Genomic DNA, 12,829 nt, shown 5'->3' with positions numbered 1-12,829 from the left:
CATCTACATTTTGACTTATGCCGTTGCAGTTTAACGCTGTCTCCAGGATTTATGTCCTCATTGACTTGTTTAGTTATGGGATGGGCTAACTAGCTCAGATGCCTATCCTGTGAACCAAACATGAACTTCCAAGGGAGTCAGAGAGAGAGAGAGAGATGGGAAAGAGGGTCCCTGGTGCTACTTCTAGGGAAGGGCTAGGAAAGTATTTAGCTATAATGGGATAAATGCCACTACAGAGACTCTGCCAGAAGGCCTCCCATGACCTTCTTGTAAACTCCCAGACCTTTCAGCCAGCTCATTGCCCAACCCAGCAGTTCTAACACCCTGTTTATTTTATTCCAGCACTAGGAATACATCATCGTCGGTACCAAAGTTCTGTTAGGAAGGTTAGCGCCACCTTCATCTCGGTAGCACGTATTTCATTACCTGCACATTTCCATTTCTAAGCTGAACTTTTCATTGATCTGTGCTAAGAGTGGGGATGTCAGAATGCTTTTTGTTGCTGTGTTTGAAAAAAATGCCTTCCCATGCTAATGTATAATCTGAATATTCCCATTAAGACTTGGATGAAGCAATTATTCTACCAAAGGTTGGTGAATTGCTCCAGTATGTTCAAGCCATGCAGAAATGAGACACATGCATAGATGCATCTTTTTCATTGAAAATACCATGTACCAGAGCTAGGGTAGAGATGGTAAATCATACACTGAACTATTACTATAGTATGTTTATTGACAAGTGACTTCAAAACAGCGTCATGTGCTTGGAACCATGAAATCAATTATGTGCTCACTTGTCCATAGATCAGTGATATGAAGTGGCTACTTTTTCTGTTCTCTTCAAATCATGCATGACTCTATCCTAGGTAGCTTCAAGAAACTGAGAAAAATGACTCACCTGGAAAAATAAAGGAATATTTTCTTTGGAAGAAAGGGCAGATGAGCGTTTTAGTGCCTCACTGAAGATGAGGTACTGAGTCTCAAGGTCCCACAACCCCCCCCCCCAAATCTCTTATTTCAATACACCTTCAAAATGTTACATTGCATTCTTAGACCCCTATCTCCTATTAAAGTCACTGAAAGCTGCACAAATACATTTTCACATATTAATGTTTGCAGAAAGAGAATAATAGGAGTCATGGATACCATTGGAGTAAAAGTTATTTGTATTTGAACAAATGTTGCAACCACTTCTGAAGCATTCTCTCAGCTCCAGTCTTGACTTAGGCAGAAGGGGAGACAGAAAAGGAGGCAGCAGAAAGTGTGCTAGGCTGGAAATATAGGAGGGGGAAATCTTATGAGTAGGGAGCAGAGAACAGACTGGGGGTTGTGGAAGAGCAGAATGGGGTGGGAGAGGGATAGCTCAGTGGTTTGAGCATTGGCCTGCTAAACCCAGGGTTGTGAGTTCAATCCTTGAGGGGGCCCTTTAGGGAACTGGGGTAAAAATCTGTCTGGGGATTGGTCCTGCTTTAAGCAGGGGGTTGGACTAGATGACCTCCTGAGATCCCTTCCAACTCTGATATTCTATGACCTAGTAAAGAGATGATTTGGAATGGAAGAGAATAGTGAACATGGAACTGAGGGGCTGGAAGAAGACAGTATAGAAACATAAGAATGGCCATACCAGGTCAGACCAAAAGTCCATCTAGCCCAGTATCCTGTCTTCTGACAGTGGCCAATGCCAGGTGTCCCAGAGGGAATGAACAGAGGAGGTAATCATCAAGTGATCCATCCCCTGTTGCCCATTCCCAGCTTCTGGCAAACAGAGGCTAGGGACACTATCCCTGTCCATCCTGGCTAATAGCCATTGACGGACCTATCCTCCATCAACTTATCCAGTTCTATAGGAAGAGAAACCCTGAGAAAAACAGGGGAAAGGAAGAGTTTTAGGAGTGCCCCTCAGATAGAAGAAGAACTCAAAGAGAGACTCAAGGGAAGTAAAGTGTGTAGTGAGGGACATAAGTAGGATGGTGGAAAGGATGAAGGCCAGAGAGGAAATATTAGGGAGAGGAAAAACCCAGAGAGAAAAAAATAGAGCAGAAGGAAAACTGTTTGGAGCTCAAGAGATTTGCAGAGAGGGCAGAACAATGGGGAAGACAACACGGGGAAGGACAGTGACAGTGCAGGGACCAGAGGGAAAGAGAGGGAGCTAGAGACAGAGAGATGGGAAGAAACTAAACATGGGAAGACTGCAGGGATTCAGGCAGGGCCAAGGGATTTCTGCATGTTAACTGCTTCACAACTACTTCACATCTCCAAAGAGGGTTAAACTGTAAACCAGAAGCTTCACACCCCTGGTATGGATAACTGGGAGAGGGTGTGTTTAAGCACACGTGAGTCTGAAGGGTTGGCCCTGCACCCAGAAGGGCTAGGCAGCTTGCCAGAGCATTCCAGCTCTCAGGAGGGAGCGTTAGACTACAGGTCTGTACTCAGAGATGTGCCTAGGGACCCAAAGATTAGGGAAGTGGCTGGACTCTGTTCAGGTCAGACTTAGACCACCTGGGGATTCAGGGACACAGGTGTGGATTCTCCTTACAGGAGTCCAGCTGGTGGCTGGAAAGGAGCCTCCAGCCAGGTCTGTGACACAGCTGTAAAGCAGATGGTTACGAATCCAGGAAGTTAGACGATCCAGATGAAGATGGAGCTGCCTTGCTATGAACATTGCTAAAATAGGAACATTTGGTATAGGGCAGTAGTTAGATTGGTGCCGTCACTAACGTTAAACAATGGCTTTTGACCAAGGGCCAGCCAATCACTCACAAGTTGTTGGCATCTTGAACTAATAGAGCAAATGCATTAACAATTCATTTCAATAGTAAAGCTAGAACTTCCCCTCCCAGTTTTCACCAGGTATGAGGTCATAGCCCACAGCTTCACCTGAACACCAAACTAGTTGAAACTCCACCAGTGAAGATGGTGTGTTCATCTTCTCCTTGTTGCTTCCACAGAAGCAGGCAAACTAGTTCAGATCCAATCTTATTCTGCAAAATAAATTGAATACTCTTCAAGTGGCAAATGGAATGGAACAGTGGAACATGATCTAGCCTGTTACGGAAGGGAGAGTATTGAGTGGTCTGAATTTGCCCGCCTGGCCTGAACTTCACAAACACAGTGAAGGACAGGAATGAAACTTCTTACAGCTTCCATCACCACTGTGAGGAAGGAACATAAGAACTCTAAGCCACAATTAATAGGAATCAGAGAGAGTTTTCTGCCTCTTGTCTCCTCTTTCCATGGTCCTTTTGAAAAACTGAAGTCGCTCATGACACAAATTTGCTAAATGTTTCAGTGTCACTGAATCCACATTTTTCACTGAAAAACTGTTTTAGACGAACAATTTTGCCCAGCACTATTCATGAATATAGGTAAAGAGCATACAGGTACCACTATCACAAGAGTTTTATTCTACTAGTTTGACACATGCTTCATTTATATGTACTACAGCATAGGCAAGAAAGAGCTTGTTTTCAAGTTTGTCTTTGTAAACTCATTTCTTAATATGATACATATAGGTGAAGTGTAATACTGAATATTTCATAATCCTGATGAATCTTTCATATGAGCTAGGTGGGTTTGATTAATGGTAGGTAGGATTCCATACACACAATCTGAGGTTTCAGTAAAATATAGAACAAAAAATCAGTTGAAACGACATAGTTAACAATGAATATGGGATAATAGCCATGCTGTTGTTCAGACCAAATATAACTACCTCCAATATGTATAAGTGTTCTCTTCCCCCTACTAATTTTCATTGTAGAATTTGGCAGAATTTTTCCTGTTAAATCAAGTTTTGCTCAAATCCCAGGTTTATGCAAACAAATCTATAATCTTTATCTAGGATAACTTAAGCACCCTCCACAGTAAGATCTGCTTTTTGATATTGTCACTCTAGAGGCTATAAGAGATGACACTTTGATTTCTAATTGAGGGTGACTGTTCTGTGACTATTCAACATTCAGCTTATGACTACACATTTATGAAACAACAAATCAGAATATAGCAGGACACTGTCTAGTACAAACCTAACAGCATTAACTTCATCATTAAAGCATGTTAATTTCTCTGTGTACCATACACATTTCATATTGTAGGATTTTGAAGTTATGATCATGGTCTAAGAGAGAAATTTCACACACCACACACAGAATTAGCTTTTACGTTTTGTGTAAAGCAATAGGATTAGAATAAGAAAGTTACCAGTTTGTGAAGTAAAATACCACAAGTGCTTAATTCTTCTTAGGAACCATTAAATGAATTCAAACTTTCAGATGCAAAAGACTTTTGTTGTAATACTAGTAGAGCTAGAGCAGCAAATCTTAAGACATCTCTATCCAAATATTATGTGGCAACACTTCATTTCAAGTATCTCTCAATTAACGTACTAATATAATGAGATTTCAATTAATTAGAAAAAACTCTTAGTCAAATACCTATGGGGGGAGATCAATTCAAATTTGAAAGACTGACATTTGCATCTTGACAAAAACAAAATACATGGTCCAGCTGAAGTTTCTTACTTATTTTTGAGCCTTAATAATTAGTGATCAAGTTAGTGTGATGAGATTTCACTCTTTTGGCTGACTAAGATATCCCTGACTGGCAGGAGCATATTAGGCTCTGGCCTGAATATTAGCTCCATGTGGGCAGACTCCTGTGCCTATGTTGAACCCCACTGACTTCAATGGGGCTGCACATGGGGGCAGGGGTCTGCAAGCATGCAACATCATGCCCTTACTGTCCACATAGACCTCTTCACATGACTCCTTAATGAGAACTGAAGGCAGCAATTTTGAATCAGACACCAGAGGCCACCAGTGAATAACACAGACAGGTATTTAAAGAATCCAGAAGAACTATTTACTTGCAACTTGATTTAACTGTAATTTCCATTTTAATGCATTTTGCCTCAAGACCCTTTAAAATGTTTCTGCAGCACATTACCAAATTATTAAGTAAAAGGAATTTGATTTTTGCTGGTCAGCAAAAAATTAAACTGAACCTGATTTACTAGACAGCCAGGATCTTCACCAAGTCCTACAGCTGGACTAATAAAATAAAATATGGTTCAAGAGCAGAGCTTCCTTTCCCCAAAGGAAAAAAAAGGAAATTAGTTCTGAATGCCAAAACTTATGTGGCTGATTCTGGGCAAAAAAGCACTTTGCATTTTTGAAAAAATTCAGTAGCAAATACTTGTCTTAAAGTCTTTGTTTCATGTCCAGTACCATAGCACGGTATAAATGAATGGCAGTAAACCAATAATATACCTTATCAACCATGAGGAAGTTCTCTACTTTTTCTCCATTTTCACAGGTAATATCTCCAACTTCTTTTACAGCTGTCGGTAAGAGTTCTTTCACCTCCTGGGCTATTATTCCTGTTTGCAAAATAATGAAAACTAGTGTTAAAAAAACCAACATAATTTACTCTCAGATTGTAATTTGTATTCTCCCTAATGTGGCCATCCTAAAAGTTACAAGTCGAGCTGTGCAGAAACCAGATTTTCCTTTTTGTAGGAGATTCTGCAATTTTAATTTTTTTTCCATTCCAAAATGGAACATAACAAATTTCCTGAGAACCAAAATTCAAAATAATTATTATTATTATTATTACAAGTCAATCAAAAAATTTGATAAAATCTAAATGTTCCATTCCAGTTTTGACTTTGTATTTTATATTACCTAAATATAAAATTAAAAATTGAAAGAAAAATAATCTTGATCAGAATGCTTCATTCTGGTTTGCTTGTTTTTCCCATATGTAGGCATGTTTCTACAAAATGTTTCAATTTTGACATAGCATTTTCTGATGGAGAAACATTCCCTCAGAAAAATTTTCAAGCAGCTCTAGTTACAGGTTTTTTATTATTTTAGTCTTCACCATTCTAAACCACACACTCCCTTATCTAGAACTACTATCTGCTTCTACCGATATATATTATTTACTGGATGGCTCAATTAGAAAGATAGAATTTGCTCTATAGGACAGATCAGCTGAGTCCCTAACCCAATTTCCTGTGTTTCTGACATAGGCCATAATCAGATGCTTAAAGGGAAGTACAAGAAACCCCAGAACTGACAATCTTGGAATAACCTGCTCTTAAGAGAAGTTTCTTCCTAACCTCCCCTTCAGTTAGAGGCTGGCTTATTCCCTGAAACAAGAGGGCTTTTATCCTTAATTTTTAATCTCATCCAATGTAATGTTCTAGTTGTCCATATAAATGTCTAATCATTTATAAAATTGGCAAATTCTTGGCTTCTACAATAGCCTATGGAACTCATCGCCACCAGATGATCATGCAGATTTGCTGCCCTTCCAATTCATTGGCTATCTCCTTGTTCTTGTATTATGAGAAGGAGTAATAGGTAACACCCTTCTGGCTATGAGGAAGCTCCTTCTCCTTCAGCTTGTTTCTTTCTTGTTATTTAGATTTGCAAGCCATTTGGAGAAGGGGCTGTAATTTACTGTATGTTTTGGACAGTCCCTAGCACAATGGGTCCTGATTCTGTTTGAGATCTGCATCTTCTCCTGCAATACAAATAATAATTACAAGTTATCTGCTCTTTGCAATTTGTTATTTGCTACACCTAAGTTGAAGAGCATGTAAAGGGCAGGGAGAAGACAGTGGTGTGAAACATTTCTCTTCCCATTTGGTTCCATATAGTGTGGGAAGTGGAGAGATGCAGATGGACAGAGTGGATGGGAAGGAAGGAACAGCAAACACAGAGGTTACAGGGGTAAAAATATAAGCTACGGATTCAAAGCAAACATTGAGGAAGAAGGGAGAAAACAACATGGAAAGGAAGAGGAAGGGAATAGAAAAAACAATTACAAATACTAAAGAAAAAATAACCAAGTAAAAGTCAGATCATAGACTCATAGGAGTGGAAGGGACCTCGAGAAGTCACCTAGTCCAGTTCCCTGCACTCATGGCAGGACGAAGTATTATCTAGACCATCCCTGACAGGCGTTTGTCTAACCTGCTCTTAAAAATCTCCAATGACAGAGATTCCACAACCTCCCTAGACAATTTATTCCAATGTTTAACCATCCTGACAGGAAGTTTTTCCTTGTCCAACCTAAACCTCCATTGCTGCAATTTAAGCCCATTGCTTCTTGTCCTATCCTCAGATCTTGAGAAAATTTTTTCTCCCTCTTCCTTGTAACAACCCTTTATGTACTTGAAAACTGTTGTCAGGGCCGGCTTTAGGCCGATTCAGCCGATTCCACTGAATCGGGCCCCGCGCCTAAGAGGGCCCCGCAGCTGTCCACCCCGCCCCCAGCTCACTTCCCCCTCCTCCCCTCCCTTGAACGCTCCACCCCCTGCTTCTCCCCCTCCCCTGCTTCCCACGAATCAGATGTTCGCGGGAAGTCTGAAAACAAGCAGGGGCAGGCGGCAGCAGGTAAACTGGGGGGGGGGCGCGCGAGGAGGGATTCGGGGAGGCGCAGCCCAGTCCGGCTCCGGCCGAGCACCCCTGCCCCGGCGGCTCTGGCTCTGGCTCGGGCCCCAGGGCGCCGGCCCGGCCCCACGGCTCCGGCTGAGCACGTTGGCCCAGCCCCGGCCCCAAGGCTCCAGCCTGGGCCCGGCCCCGGCCAAGCACCCCCGGCCCGAGCTGCTCCGGGCCGGGTCGGCTTGGGCCCCGCGGCTCCGGCCCAGCCCTGGCGCTGGCCGAGCACCCCCGGCCCGAGCGGCTCCGGCCCGGCTCGGGCCCCGGGGCGCCGGCCCCGGTTCCAACCGAGCGCACCGGCCTGGCCCTGGCCCCGCAGCTCCAGCCTGGGCCCGGCCCCGGCCGAGCACCCCCGGCCCCGGCCCGAGCGGCTCCGGCCCGGCTCAGCTCGGGCCCCGGGACGCCTGCCCCGGTTCCGACCGAGCACGTCGGCCCGGCCCCAGCCCCGCGGCTCCGGCTCAGGCCTGGCCCCGGCCGAGCACCCCCGGCCCCGGCCCGAGCGGCTCCGGCCCGGACCCAAGCCCCTCGACCCCAGCTGGAGTGGGGCCTGATTCCTGGGGGCGGGGCTTCCAAGCCCCGCCCCCAGGAATCGGGCCCCACTCTTGCTAAAGCCGGCCCTGACTGTTGTCATGTCCCCCCTTAGTCTTCCCTTCTTCAGACTAAATAAACCCAGTTTTTTCAATCTTCCCTCATAGGTCATGTTTTCTAGACCTTTAATCATTTTTGTTGCTCTTCTCTGGACTGTCTCCAATTTGTCCACATCTTTCCTGAAATGTGGTGCTCAGAACTGGACACAATACTCCAGTTGAGGCCTAATCAGTGTGGAGTAGAGCAGAAGAATTACTTCTTATGTCTTGCTTACAATACTCCTGCTGATACATCCCAGAATGATGTTTCTTTCTTTCTTTTTTTTCTTTTTTTTTTTTGGCAACAGTGTTACACTGTTGATTCATATTTATCTTGTGATCCACTATGACCCCTAGTACTCCTTCCAAGGCAGTCATTTCCCATTTTGTATGTGTGCAACTGATTCCTCCTTCCTAAATGGAGTACTTTGCATTTGTCCTTATTAAATTTCACCCTATTTACTACAGACTACTTCTCCAGTTTGTCCAGATCATTTTGAATTTTAATCATATCCTCCAAACCACTTGCAACCCCTCCCAGCTTGGTATCATCTGCAAACTTAGCCAGAAGCTGGGAGTGGGCGAAGGGGATGGATCACTTGATGCTTTCCTCTTCTGTTCATTCCCTCTGGGGCACCTGGCATTGGCCACTGTAGGAAGACAGGATACTGGGCTAGATGGACCTTTGGTCTGACCCAATATGGCCATTCTTTTGTCCTTATGTAATGGTTTTCCAACCAGTTATGCACCTACCTTAGAGTAACTCCATCTAGGTTGTATTTCACTAGTTTGTTTATAAGAATGTCATGCAGGTCAATATCAAAAGTCTTACTAAAGTCAAGATATGCCACATCTACTACTCCCTGCCACCACCACCACCACATCCACAAGGCTTGTTACCATGTCAAAGAAAGCTATTAGGTTGATTTGACATGATTTGTTCTTGACAAATCCATGCTGACTGTCACTTATCACTTATAGACAAAGGAAAAGAGACATGAAGGTATTCAACCTGTCTTGGACCTTAGATCTCCACAAGATTTACAAAAGAAGCCAAGTCTCAATAGACATTTTTGTTTTGTTTTAAGCGCAAATGTTCAGCCCACATGTGTACGGCACCATGTAGCACAACGAGATACTGGTCCATGATGGGGGCTCCTTGGTACCATGGTAATACAGGTAAATAATCATATGGATTTATGTTTTAAATGCTCAAATACACAAAAAATGGTGGAACCAATTTGGCTAAAGCTTTAAAAAAAGATGTATCACCTTTGGGCTGAGATCAATGGACAATGTCAGCTGATTGCACCTTCTAAAATGGAGACATACCCACATACTCTCATACGTATCAGTTTTAAAAGAAAAACACTGCAAAAGGCCTTAGGATCCTAAAAATGAGGTTGAAATGCCAGGGAATTAATCATTATGATACAACGTACAAATATAAAATGACAGACACTAGAACAGAAGAAGAGTTGATTGAATACCTGTTTCACGGATACTGTTTATTCCCATTACAGATGCAAATTCAGGCTTGTAGTCATACTCAACCAACCTCATTTGCGCTATTCTTCTCAGCTGCTCAGTTGGGTCAACCTAATTGCACAAAGACCAGGTTTCACATGTTCCAATATTAAGGATCAGAGTCATGTCAAGGGTTAACTAGCATATTGAGAAGCATGACACAGCTGCCATCAAACATCTCCCGATTCGTCATTAACCAGCTGTTATTTTTACTTGTATTCCCAGTTACATTTCAGTCAAACCACTTCATTTACAGACACATATCCTCATCCAAGTTCACAGTCCCCCCCAGTTCAAACAGGATGGCTCTACAACGCACAGCAGTGCATTCATTTTCCTAAGGCCAACATTCCGACATAGATAACAGAATCTACTTCATGTGTGTCAGAATGATCATTCAAATATGCACTGTGGTGTAAATGTAAATGCCCTAAAAGCTCCACAGCACTCACCTCCTGGATATTCTGTTTTGCTCGACTGTCAGATGGATGCATGACTGTCCCCATCACTTTCACATTTCCACAGACGACCAGTGCTTCATCTGGTGCATCTGTGTTAATTCCTACTCGACCATGACAGACTACGGTCTCTGGAACATGTCCTCGCTGCCACAACACATCACTGTCATTCTCAAACTGCCCAGGGTTAGATGCCTGAAAAAATGTGTTACAGTCAAAGACACAGTAGCACGGATTTACTATTGGCTTTATCCAATTTACCAAAGGAATATGAAATGCCATACAAATCTTCCACATTTAAACTACATTTTTGAACTTTTTTGACACATCAAAATGGATAACCTCTAAAGAAATGTTTCCCACCTAGAACATTTTCAGTGACCGCAAAGCTTTTTCTTGTATTATATTTTACCATAATGTTAAGGAAGATGGTCAACTTCAAAACATGTCAAGTAACTAGGTTTGTGATCAGACTTCAGAATCATTTCTGATTTGCCAACAAACTGTCTTCTGGCCTACTAGCTCACTAAGGACTGGACATTGGACAAGAGAAAGAAAGGCAGATTTTAACACATCTGACTCTAAAGATTTCCCATTCCCTAAAGAAACCCATTGAACATGCAGATTTATTTTCTTTTTTTACCCGTTTTCAGAAACTCTCCTTGTATTTTGTCCAAAGTCCATGCTGAACAGATAAGAGGTGGGTTTGGGCTTGAATTCATGCATACTGCATTCCCAACATGCACACACTCTGGACTGTAAATCAGACTGAAGGTACATTGTTGTCCACATTGTAGGTACCTAGGAATAACTTTTATATTTACAAAACTATCCCACAACTATATTATTTGAAGTGGACGATTACAACTTTTTTATTGTAAGCTGTTTGGGGCAAGGACTATCTTTTTGTTCTGTATTTGTCCAGCATCCAGCACAATGATCCAGGTCCAGGACTAGGGCTCTGAAGTGCTACTTTAACAACAATATTGTACCAATTTCCTCTTCCCTTTGCCTGTTTGTGTCTTTTAGAATACAAGCTCTTTGTGACCGAGACTCGGCCTTCTTTTATGTCTGAAAAGCACTTGGCATCTGGTGGGTGTTTCCAGAAACAAAAAAACAACAATTAAGCAATGTATTGAATCCAAGACCCCTATGTGCTTTAAACAACCTAAACCTTATTAAGATGCCTCAGAAAAAGAATAAAACAATGAGATTTTCTAACTGCTTAACTTTTTTTTTTTAATTATGAATAATAACATTGCTGACTAAAGTGGACATAGATAAATTGACTTTGTAACAGCAGTTGCAACAAATCAAAGCTACTGGATGAATTCCACTTTCATTTATCAACTGAAACATGGACATTTCCATCATATTCAAACATATTTGCATAGGTCCGGAGACCTGCAAGGTTTAAAAACAGCAGTTCCTGGAGAAGTCACCATCTGTAATACATATAACTTTTGCACTCATAAGTTAAGTCAGCTGGCATTTTCAATGAGGGACCCCTAAATAAGTATGTTCACACATTCTACAAAATAGTACCCCTTGTCTGAACTCTATTACTTTACATTAGACACATCAAATAAAAGTAATTTTGCTCTCAGAAAAAAAAACCTCAATGAACAAAAATCCTAATGCTTTTTTTTTATTTCCTTATTAAAAATAAAAAATTAACACTGAATTCAGGCATTAAAATGTGGATCTAAACAAAATACCAATGTGCCAAAAGCTCAGCACTCATTTCTAAGGCCTTGTGTTTTCGCAAGGCTACACCATCTGTGATGGAGAGAATTGTGCACTTCTAACTGTCACAATTAGAGCATGATCTGATGTGCTTGTTAACCACTATTCAGTTTGTAGTTCTTTAATCTTTAACTCTGCAGTATGGAGGGTCAGAGTGTATGCTTTTCCCATCACAATGCATTCAGTAAGTTTTGCCACACTGCAGTAAGCGATGTCTTTATACACATGACCCTGCCTTCCATTCCAAACATATCAGACCAAAACACTGATATAGTCCCTTTTACTGATATTGCCACTGTTTAGATTCTCAGTCCTCTACTTTTGTCCATTCAAACATTTATTTATTTGACTGGCACCATAGGCACAAGTGCTAAAAAAAAAATCTACTCTCACTCACTAGTGCCATCTGATATGCTTCCCCTGGTGCGTGTGGGAGCCCAAATCATGAACTTCTGCAAAACATAAGCTTTCATTTAAAGCAAAAATTAAGATACTAGCCCTTATGGTTCATAAGATAACGATCCAAATGTGAATTGGATGCAAAAATGCAGTTGTCTTCCTGAATCTGCGAACAGACAGCTCCAACAGCTCTGCTTTACCAAGCAGCAGCAAAGCGAAATTATAGTACTGGGGTCAGTTTTACTGCTGCTATTCAAAATAGTCTGTGCAACAGAAAAACTGCCAAGACTCAGATGAGTTTCATGCTGCTACTGCTTGGAAAAACTATGAGCAGTAGCAGAGGCAGGCACTGGAGTTATTTATGGGAGCAGGGGACTGAAAATGGAGGCTACAGGAAAGATAAAGTAGCACAGACCTCATTAGTTGATTTATAGAAATGTAAACTACAACCACCCATAAACAAGCACCCAGCCCAAGCTCACAGCACCTGGGCAATTTAAAAAAAAATGTATAACAAAAATGAACAGACTCCAGCAATTACCCCCGCCACACACACACACACACAACTAAAGGGGGAAGGGGAGGACCTAGGCCTAGTTATTACAAACTATTAAATTGTTATGAAG

At 42.1% G+C, this 12,829-nt stretch overlaps 1 protein-coding gene across 1 annotated transcript in view; it reads right to left on the bottom strand.

Annotated features, from left to right (window-relative positions):
- Nucleotides 1-12,829, bottom strand: part of MYRFL (myelin regulatory factor like) — a 60,322-nt gene that overhangs the window by 19,701 nt on the left and 27,792 nt on the right. The window contains exons 11-13 of the mRNA XM_065423511.1: nt 10,053-10,253; nt 9,564-9,672; nt 5,267-5,376 (exon numbers count right to left, since the gene is read on the bottom strand). Coding sequence (XP_065279583.1) covers nt 5,267-5,376; nt 9,564-9,672; nt 10,053-10,253 — 420 coding nt within the window. The remainder of the gene's footprint in view (nt 1-5,266; nt 5,377-9,563; nt 9,673-10,052; nt 10,254-12,829) is intronic.

The sequence above is a fragment of the Emys orbicularis genome, chromosome 1 (assembly GCF_028017835.1).
Source record: "Emys orbicularis isolate rEmyOrb1 chromosome 1, rEmyOrb1.hap1, whole genome shotgun sequence".
NCBI lineage: Eukaryota > Metazoa > Chordata > Testudines > Emydidae > Emys > Emys orbicularis.
This window is presented reverse-complemented; position numbering and strand designations above follow the sequence as displayed.